This window comes from Musca vetustissima, unplaced genomic scaffold (genome assembly GCF_032173495.1).
Source record: "Musca vetustissima isolate MV318-11 ecotype Yass unplaced genomic scaffold, APGP_CSIRO_Mvet_v1 utg2070, whole genome shotgun sequence".
Classification (NCBI taxonomy): domain Eukaryota; kingdom Metazoa; phylum Arthropoda; class Insecta; order Diptera; family Muscidae; genus Musca; species Musca vetustissima.
Window position 1 is genome coordinate 250958 of NW_026880403.1, and position 11429 is coordinate 262386.

Sequence of the window (11429 nt, forward strand, 5' to 3'; positions counted from 1 at the left end):
TTAAAAACTATACAAATTTTATTAACACATATCTATATTTAAAATACAATTTCATTATCTTTCAACAAAACTTAATGTAACTACATTTCCCAGGCAAAACAAAAAATGTTGTTATATTTGTTTGTTGTTCTTTTAATTCTATTTTTATTTTCTTATTGTTCAATACCATATATAGTATATAGTTCTATATTACATATCTAGCCATAATTAAGTTCTTTCACTTTTTGAAATTAATGGAAACCGATCTAGTTTTAAAATATATTTTAAAGTTATTTTCCCCTTTATTTTCTTTTTGGTTGAATTTAAATAAAATTATTAAATAAAAAATATATCTCTTTGGTTTTTTTCAATGTTTACGATTAAATATCACGGTTAAATTGTGTATTACCGCTTTTCGTTGAAACTCCAATTCACGTTTACAGGCTGCTCCCAAAAATGGTGGACATTCATAGCGTATTTTTTCTTTGCAGTAGGTATCATTGTCACGTGCCACAAAACTGGCTTCACTATCCGCATGTACTGTGGGGAAGAGGAAATGTAAATGTATTTATAAATATATATATATATATATATATATATATATAAAAGTGCTTAGTGTTAAGTGAGTGAGTGACTGACAGATCATCGCCCAGACGAAACGACTGAAGCTAGAAGTTTGAAATTTTGAGTGTGAATTGTTGTTGGTGTGTAGGCGTGTGATAAGGCTGGGTTTTTGGAAATTCGAACTAGAAGGGTAGGAAATGTTCTAAAATGTACCAAATATGGTACCCTCTGTATTAGCCGAACGCGAAGAGCTATAATACTGAAATTTGGAATGTGGGTTACTGATGGAAAGTTAGAAAGCTGTACAAAAGGGTTTTTGGAAATTTGACTTATAAGTGTACTAAAAGTACTAAACATTACTAAATTTAGTTCTAATTGTATATTTATTGAACATATATAGCTAGAATCTTGAAATTTTATACGGAATAAAGTTTGGGAAGTGGTGTTAATGTTTGGAAATGGTTTAAGAAATTCGAACTTATGTGTATAAAAAGTACAAAATGGCACTAAATTTAGAAGGGGAGAGGGGGCACCTTTGAACGTGGGGCACCTTTGAACAGCGCTCATAAAATCTTGGTTTAATATTTTTCCGACCCGCAACCACATTTTTGGATATGGCAATCTTGTTCTCTATATGCGTAAACCACTTTGGCTTGCGTGACCATGTTTTCTCAGTGTCATTGTAAACTTTTTTTCATTTGGTTGTAAGGGCGCAGGATCATTACTGGTCACTGCAAAGTTAGATCTCTCACTTCTAAGTGGGACTCCAGTGGAGAGGATTACTGTCGTCTATGTGAGGATGAAGAAGAAGTGGAAACAATTGAGCACATTCTTTGCAAATGTCCATCGCTGATCAGCAGAAGACATAAACAGTTTGGATGTTATGAAATTGATAATCTAGTCTTCTTCTCCAAAATAGACCCTAACCTAATTCTAGGCTTTGTCAAAAAATTGACTTGGCTAAAATAATGTCTCTTCCGCTTCCGCTCCCTCCTATTCTGACTACCTCTCTCTCTACTCTTCCACTATCTTTTCTTCTTTCTCTTTATAGGTACACCTATAAATAATGGATGATCACAATGGACATAGTCTCCGAGTGGACGGTTGTTACAACAGCCGTACATCCCAAACCTAACCTAACCTAAGGGCGCAGGAAGAATTCTGTGATAGTTTTCTTTCGTCAAACAAATTTTTTGCATTGCAACTATCATTTCAAACATAACTAATGTAATTTCTTTCATATATATTTATTACAAAAAAAAGTTATTTTAAATTTCCGTAAAATGCCATGGGTGGGGCACCTTTGAACATGCCCATTAAACTCGAGTAAAAAATGAGTTTTTAACTTTTGGATTCGATTTCTCAAAATTTCGAATGGGCTAATAAGATTACGAAATTAACTGTATTTTTCACCATATTAATTTTTGTTTTTAAGTCATTTTATGTTTTAATAACTTTTGATCTAAATTTTTTAAATTTTGAACATTTTTTTATATATTTTTTAAAGAATTAATGCATTTCTGATATGTATGAATAAATTACATATATATTTGAACAGAAGAACTGTAAAAAACCATGCCGTTCAAAAATACCAAGCTTTGTTCAAAGGTGCCCCCCTGGGGGGCAGTTTTGAACACTTTTACTTCCTCCATTAAAACAGTAATAAAATATGTATATCAAGCTTAAAGTATGTCATATGTATATTAATTTTAAAGGTTACATATGTACCTATTAGTTAAAATTTATAAGAAACCAAAAATTATAAAATAAAAAAATTTTATAAGGCTTGAAAGCAAAAAGTGTTCAAAGGTGCCCCCTCTCCCCTACTATTTGCATTTAGTTGAGTGTATAGAGATGGACTCCTGAAAATCGGAATTAGGACTAGTATTGAAGTACAGGATTGATGTAGATTTAAAAATTGTACCTATGTGTACGAAAGTACTTAATGGTACTAAATTTGGTGCAAGTTGGATTTAGGTGAACAGATAGAGCTGGAGTCTTCGAATTGGGAATTAAATGATTGTTGCAGTGTAGGATTGGAAATTCATATTTATTGGTACGAAAAGTGCTAAATGGTACAAAATTTAGTTCCTTTTTGATTTTGCTTGAACGGATAGAGCTGGAAACATAAAATTTGAAATTCAGATTACTGTTGAAGATTGAGCTATAGAGTCATCTTTGGAAATTTGTATCGATATGTAGAAAAGTACTAAATGACACTATATTTGATACAATTTGGTTTTGGATGAACGGAGATAGCTGGAAACCTAAAATTTGGAATAATGGTTGCTGTTGGAGTATAGAATTAAGATACGGAAGCATAGTACTTATGTGTACTAAATGGTACTATATTTTGTACAACTTGATTATGTGTGAATGGATTGATCTGGACTTTAGAATTGTGGAATTAAAATTACTGTTGAAGTGTAGGATTGACGTAGTTTGGGAAAAAGTACTAAATGGTACCAAATAGTTTACAAATTGTATTTGTGTGAGCGGATAGGGTTGAGAACCTGAAATTTTGAATTAAAATTACAGTTGGAGTACAAGATTGACATATGTCGGTAGTTTTGAAATGTCGTCTTTATGTGTACTAAATTTGGTACAATTTAGATTTAATTGAACGGATAGACATGGAAAACTTAAGTTTGGAATGAAAATTATTGGAATTTCGTACTTATTAATACGAGAAGCACTAAATGGTACTAAACATGGTACAATTCGTTTTGTTTGCGCGGGAATCCAAAAAATTGGAATTAAAATTAAAGTTGTAGTGTAGGATTGAGGCATGGAGGTAGTTTAGGAAATAAGGTAGTAGTTTAGGAAATTCTTACTTATGGGTACGAAAAGCACAACATTTGGTACAATTTGGACTATGGTTAACGGGTAGAACTCGAATCCTGAAAGTTGCAACTTAGGTTACTGTGGGAGTGTATGATTGATATAGGTTTGGAATATTGAATGGTACGAAATCTGGTACATTTTGGTGAATAAACAGAGCTGGAATTATTAAATTTGGACTTCAGACTTCAGGTTTAGAATATTTAGGTAGGTTTATGATGTCGATACGAAAATGATAGAATGGTACCAAATCTGGTACAATTTGGTTTTTAATGAACAGGCAGAGCTTAAATTCTTAAATTTGGACTTACGATCACTATTTGAAAACAGGATTGAGGTACATTTGGAAATTCGAACTTATGAGTACAAAAAGTACTAAATTTGGTACAGTTTGGACATCGGTGGAATTAAGATTGTTGTTAAAATGTAGGATTGATGAAGTTATAGAAATGTTTACTAATGAGCATGAAAAATTCCAAATGTGAAACAATTTGGATTTGGTTGAATGCTGAGATTTCGGACTTTAGAAACTCGAATTTTTATGTAATAAATATACAGTAAATTAAATAGAAAATGCACTGAATTTGAAATGTGGTTTACTGACGGAAAGTTAGAAAGAAGTTTTTGGTATTAACTGGTACTGAATTTAGTGGTGGTGATGAGGATCAGTGGCGACATTCAAAACTATAGTCTTCCCTGCCTTACACCTCGGCGGACACATACATTCCCCACTAATAAAAAGTTGTTTTTTATAAAAACAACAAATCACTCTCATTGCGGAAATAAGTAAAAAAATATCAAACGTTTGAGTACAAAATTATTGGGGTTATTAGTGGGTTATTTGTATTATTAGTGTCAGGCTGACTATTTTGCAAAAACAAAAACTTTTTTTGTATTCCCTTTCCGCATACGAAGTAGCGGGCATTTTGCTAGTATATTATATATACTATGGAACCTCACGCCAATGGTCTATATCTTAGCACTTATTCAACAGATATAATACCTTTGTTGCTGCTCATAAAAACTCGTACCAAAAACATATAATAAATTAGAATTAGTTAAATATTTTTACAGTTTTGTCAAAAAAGTGAAATTCGTCGAAGGTGCCCCTATCCGGGTAGCTCCGGCACATTTGGCACCCATAGGTATAGCCTAAAGGTTCTATTTTGTTTTAATATGCGTCTCAATGTTTGACGTTTAAGGATATATTTTCCAGCGGCGGACGTTGACGTCTCAAGACCACATTTTCATCAAAAGATGTACTTTTGGTCTTATATATGTAATTTTGGATCATATTTAAGGATTTTTTAAAAGACAAACTCAAAAACAATTAATGAAATTTATATAGCACTTAAAAATGCAGAATCTACACCAAATGTACTTTCTATGTTTTTTTTTTCATTTTTCTAAAAACATATTTTTAAAAGGAAATAAATTGTAAATAATTACTTTTAATAATATTGCCTTAAAATTCAAAAAGTTTCATACACGAAATACATACGAAATAGAATGGAAATATTACAAAAACATCAATCTCATTAGTTAAAGATTTCAAAGTTTGCCACAATTTTTTATTCATAAGCTTCATATCGAAACGTCTTTTGTACTTTTCATACTTGTCTTGTACTTTTCATACTCACACGTAAGAATTATAATGCCGATTAGTACTTTTCGTACACATAAAGACGAATTTCCAAAACTGTCTCTATAGCTCTATCCTCAAAAGTAATTTTAATTCCAAATTTTAGGTTTTCAGCTCTATCCTTCTACTCAAATTTCAAATTGCAATGAATTTAGTACCATTTAGCACTTCTCGTACATAAGTACGAATTTCCTAAATTACCTCAATCCTACACTTCAACAGCCTAAATCCAACATGTACCAAATTTATTATAATTTAGTACATTTACAGTACACATAAGTTCGATTTTTTGTAGCTATGTCAATCCTGTAATCCAATAGTAATCCTAATAAACTAAATGCAAATAGTGCCAAATTTAGTTCCATTAATTACTTTTAATACACAGAAGTACGAATTTTTAAAACCATTTACATACATCAACACCAATTTCCAACCTGTATTCTACAAAAAAATTTCAAAATTCTTCTATATATGTTCAATTCATGAATTGAATTGAATGAATATTTTTCATTTGAGTTTATTTCGAATTGGAGTGTTCGATACTGTTATATTTTTATAATACTTTGAAATGATGACGCCTAAAAATATGCAACATTTTTTGCTTTCTTTAAAGTTACAGTAACTACATATTAATGGGTAAACAAGTATTATTGTGCGAAGTTGGATTAGAATCGGATATAAAATTCATTTACAGTAAAATTTTGACCATTTTCGGAGGAGGTACCAGACAGACAGTTATAAACCGACTTACAATTGTGTGAAAAAAAATGTTCAAAGAAAGTTGTAGTCTCAACTCGATATTTCGATGATATACATATCGTATTTTTTTTAATGTAAATCAGGGACGAATTTTTTAAATCTAACCATGTTCTATAATTAGTTCAATGTTCCATTTTGATCCTCTTATTATTTTTTTCAGCCACTGTATATATATATATATATATATATACAACTCAAATAATTTAACAAAATCTACTTACAACAATATAGGCCTTTGAAAAAACATGTTTCATGTTGAGATTCGATCGAATATACTTGTGGTTGAATATGCGGCATCGATTTCATAACTTTGAAATTGGCTCTTGCCGTATTCAGCCAATAGGGCCAATGGTTCAGACGTTCAGTGTACTCAACGGTATAACGAAAATCGTGTGTATTGCCGCCATCCGATAGTATTTTGAAATTCAAACTATGCAGACACACACACACAGGTCGACAAACAGCAACAAGTCAGTCCAGAGAACGGATGTGGTAGTTGAAACATGAAAAAAAAACAAAAAGAAAATTTATACATAAAATTTATTTCAGAATCCATTAACATGCAGCAGCATCAATGCTGGTCACTTGTTTATTTCTATTCGTTTCTTCTTCTTGATATACTCATTACTTTTGCTAATAAAAAATACATACATGGATGGATTTAGGAGTCTCATTTTACTAAAATCGGACACATAATTCCAAACATCTTCCGGTTTGGTATTTTTGATAATGCCATCCGCCTCATAGTCATGATAACCGCTTGAAAAGACCAAATAGATGCCCAAGAGTATAACAACGGCTATGGAAATATTTTTAATATTTAGACGATGACGTTTCATTGTTCTTTTGCAGAGAAGTGAACGTTTTCGGAAAAAATAATGAACTTCTGTAATCCAAATGTAAGTGTTCTTCACTCGAAGTATTCCCCGCCGGCGAGAAAGTTCAAATCGATGCGAATGCGAGTAAAGCCAAATTAGAACTAAACAATTCAACTCAATATTTCCATGGCAGAAGTCTGCATAAAAGCAATGATCTTGCTTGCACACATACAACTGAATGAATAAATAAACAAAACAGCACACAAACTAAAAAGAAAGAAACAATCTATGATGCCGTTGCCGCAATTTTTACTCAAATACCGCCCACTATGCACAACGATTTCGATTTCACAAATCTTGCCGATACTGGTGGTTGCTTGTTCGTCTCATTTATTGTTTAGGTTCTGCTCTTTTGTTCCGTTTCGTTCTGTTTTGAATGTATTCGAACAGCAATTTGTGCAGGCAAATATAATTTGCACTTGTTTGCTTATCCCTTTCAAATGCACAGACACACACACACACATACACATGTTTATCTTAGACGCGACTAAATTGTATGCATAGATGTAGGTATATCCCGAAATAATCCACATGATATCGTCCGTAATGCTAATGACGAAGCAGAGATAAGACGCACACAGAAAGGACAAAGGAAAATACTACAACAATAGAAACACACAGCCAGTCGCTGATAGTTGTTAGTTCTTCTAACGATGATGATAATAAAACAATAGTTAGCCGGATGTACGAGGTATGTTTGGAAATGGAGGTGAATATGTTTACAACTTCTAAGATATATATACATATATATATTTTTTTTTGATCGATCATTCCCACGCCACTCTTACCCGCCCCTGCCGACCGAGGGGGCCTCCTCCCCATAACGTAGGGAGAACGTACACCCCATAATCCGGATCATGGAGGGTTAGTAATCAGCCGGCAATACAATTTAAAGTTAATTAAACACAACAATAAGGACAAACACAAACATCTAACAACTGCTTGCACTCTACAGTTCTAAACGTAGAATATAATTTTTTATTGCATGTATTGAATCAGATAAAAAGATGCGATTATACAGGTTGTTATATATTTCACATAGTGATCTAAAGGGATTACATAACTCATAATTACATAACATATAATTATACATTAAACTTGATTTCACCTATTAAAAATTTCGAGTCAATTTGACCGCGTAAAAGTTTTATTAAAAATATAGATCTTAGCATTAAACGTCTTCGTTCTAGTGTTGGAAGATTAATAAGTTTTAAACGATTTTCATAAGGGGGGAGTGCTTCAACTATACTCCAAGGCAAACCTTTAAGAGCAAATAAGAGAAATTGTGTTTGGACAGATTCAATATGTTTAGAATAACAACTGTAAAACGGGCTCCACAATAAACATTCATATTCTAATGTAGGCCGAACTAGACTAACAAATAAACGTTTTGTCACATAATGATCATAAAACTCTTTAGACCACCTGTTTAAGAATCCTAGTAAAGATTTGGCTTTATTTACGCATGACTCAATATGCAAATTAAATCGCAATTTATCGTCTAAGATAACGCCAAGATCAATAAAGGAGTCAACATTATCTAATTTGTAAGATTCTATAATATAATCGGTAGGGATTGAACGACATTTAGATAGGTATACTTTTTTAAGATTTAGTGACATACCGTTAATACTGCACCAGTATTCAAGAGAGTGCAAATCGTTTTGTAGAGTAGGGGCTTGATTTTGTGAGTCAAAATTGCTCAAAAGTTTTACATCATCAGCAAACATCAACACTTTAGAAAATTGAATCACTGATGTAAGATCATTAAGGTGCAACACAAATAATAATGTACCTAAATGGCTACCTTGAGGAACTCCAGAATGAACATCAATATTTCTAGAGAAAATATCATTATAAGGTACGCTTTGAGTACGGTTTTGCAAGTAGGATGAAATCCAGGACAACATTTTGAATGGAAACCCCATGGCGTCCAATTTAAATTATAACAGTTTGTGTAACACCGTATCAAACGCTTTACTAAAATCAGTGTAAATTACATCTGTTTGTTGCTTTGTAGAAAATCCATGGTGTGTAAAGTCGATCTCCCTTTTAGGAAACCATGTTGACAAGGTGAAATTATTGGCGAAACGAAATGAATTATTCTACGTGATACCAGAAGCTCGAAATGTTTAAGAATGGCGCTTAATTTTGCAATACCCCTATAATTCTCAATAACATTTCTGCTACCAGACTTATGTAAGGGGATAATGAAGCTAGATCTCCAGAACAGAGGAAAATATCCTGTAGACAGCGAAAGATTAAAAATAGCAGTGAGGGGCTTATATAATTCATAAGCACAAGTTTTCAATATATTCGCACTTACTCCATCAGGACCTGGGGAGTAACAACACTTTATTGACACTAAACCGTTCAACACTTCATCTTCTGTTAGAAGAAAAGTAGGGGAATTGTTTTTTATCAATATTAAAAGCATAATTAGAGTTGAATGTGAAAGTAGAGTATGTACTTTGAAAGAAATCTGCAAACATGTCTGCTATTTCAGCCGTATCACCAGAATCTTTGCTACCATACATCATACTACTGGGAATTTCTCTAACTTTTCTTTTAGAATTAACAAATGTATAAAAGCTTTTAGGATTTAACAGAAGGTTTCGTCTCATTTTGGTTACATGATTTGAATAACATTTTAAATTCTCTGCATTGTATTTATGTCTAGCTTTATAATTAGTATAATTTAACAGTATATTGTATTTTTTTTAACTTTTTAAATAATCTATTCTTAACGTTACGTAAACGTCTAAGATATGGAGTAAACCACTCGGTCAAAACTAACTTTGAGAACCGGGACTGACATTGATAAAACATTATTTAACGCGTAATAAAAACACGCGAATCTAAGTCCTTTTCAAATAATGTGTTCGCAAAGTTTAATTTTCGAACAGGTTTCCACTGCAGTTAAGAGGTATCTGGCAGTTCTAAAGTTATACATAATGTGGGATGATGTTTATCTTCAGGTTCTACAAAGGGTGAACATCTACATAATGATATGTTTGGGAAGGAAGAAAAAACAAGATCAAGAATTCGGTTTTTGGTGTTTCTTACATTATTTATTTGAAGCAAACATCGATCATATAAAGTGTCCCAAAAGGTATCCATTCCAGGTGCCGAGGTTGTTGTCAAGACTGGTACATAGTCTATGTTATTCTCACCTGAAATCCATTTGATATGAGGCAAATTAAAGACACCAAGACAAATCAAATAAACTTGTTTTATTAATTGAGAATGCATTAGGTAAATGTCTACTTCAGAATTTGGAACGATATATGAACATGTTAGAACTATTATATTATTTTAATAATTTATTTTGACACAAACAAATTCAACAATGGAATTATCCGTAGTAATACGCAATGGACTTGTGTACAGCTATAAGAACTTGGTAAAGCAAGGATAAATGGTTTATTGGTTTTTTGACATAGGTGATACAGTGGGAATAACCCCTAAATTCACTGGGTTATTTCGTTCCCTATACAGAAATTCCTTTACCAACACATTACCTTTAGGCCAAAATGACCTACTACAAATTCTTTAAATAAAATCGACGGGACAATAATTTTAAAGACGATATGTCTCGTTGAACCGAAGAATTAAATTTTATTAGCGGTATTAGCAAGATTAGGTTTTTTAGAGTGTATATAATTATTAATGTTTTCCACTGTAGTATTACAATGACGTCTTGAAATAAATATACTTCTCCTAAGAGCAACTACTATTAATTCATTGCTGTTAGAAGAAGGGGAATGTTCAGTGACTACTATAGACGGAAGGACCCGAACAGGTGCACCAACGGATACAGACTGAACAGCGGGAGACCTTTTAGTACTTGAAGGAACATTAGTTTCTAAAAATTGAAATTCGATTGAAGCACTTTCAATAGGAATTTTATTTACTGGTTTTGCATTTGAATACAGCGCGGGGACCGCTAGTTGGTTTTCCGAGGAATCATTCTCAGCAATCTTGCGTGGCGGAACCACCGTCGGTGAATTTAATGTTATTAAATTATCACCGTTAGCAATAGCTGATGATTTCTTCCTCTTTGGTGAACCATTCAGGTATTCAAGTTTTGCAAACATTTTTTCAAATTTAACAAATTTTGACTGTACATCATCGAAATCCTTCCACAGCTGCTATTTCGATTTTAGCTTCCCTAAAAAGACGATAAAATCCACTTCTAGGGACCTACAATCGATGCAAGCCCAACCAAGTCCTTTGTCCCGATTAATTATAAGGTCAAATTGTTTACCGTTAAAACCAGCACATTTAAAACAATAGTTAGGCACATTTAAAATAGACAGTTCAACCGTAAGAAGACAATATACAATTCACTTATCTTTTTAGTAACAACAGTATATATTTGTATTTCACACTTCACTTATACACCATATCACAATAAAAATTACACAAAAATTAATAAAATTTCTTAACACTGTTTGACACAAAGATAAAAACATCTGTATGCTACAAGAGTTGCCAGAATTTATTTTGTTTATATTTTTAGTTAGTTAGTTTAAAAAAATACAAATAGATTTTATAAATAATTTGTTATTTATCTATCTAGCACATTGAGAATAATAAAATTCTTATAAGGTAGTGCTAATGGTACATTGAATATTTCAAGATTATATAATGGATAAAGATGTAATAAAGATAATAACAAAATAGGCTTTTCAATCATTTCATGTAAAATATTTTTGTAATTCATTTTTGAAACGCAGGTTGTTGCTTATAATCTGTATATTAAG

General features: G+C 32.1%; 1 protein-coding gene across 1 annotated transcript; it reads right to left on the minus strand.

Annotated features, from left to right (window-relative positions):
• Positions 1-346: 346 nt before the first annotated feature.
• LOC133326002 (uncharacterized) lies at positions 347-10760 on the minus strand. The gene is made up of 4 exons (XM_061534679.1): positions 10597-10760; positions 6437-6628; positions 6007-6215; positions 347-519 (listed from the first exon to the last, which is right to left on the minus strand). Exons 1-4 carry the CDS (start codon positions 10758-10760, stop codon positions 347-349), a joined length of 738 nt encoding a protein of 245 aa, XP_061390663.1.
• Positions 10761-11429: the final 669 nt, after the last annotated feature.

What these genes read in the sequence shown, in the direction of transcription:
- LOC133326002 (XM_061534679.1), bottom strand. Translation starts at nt 10,760, where the DNA reads ATGTTTGCAAAACTTGAATACCTGAATGGTTCACCAAAGAGGAAGAAA. An exon ending in AGACTCCTAAATCCATCCAT is followed by an intron (nt 6,216 to 6,436) that starts GTATGTATTTTT and finishes GTGTCTGCATAG; the next exon opens with TTTGAATTTCAAAATACTAT. An exon ending in TTTCAAAGGCCTATATTGTT is followed by an intron (nt 520 to 6,006) that starts GTAAGTAGATTT and finishes TCTTCCCCACAG; the next exon opens with TACATGCGGATAGTGAAGCC.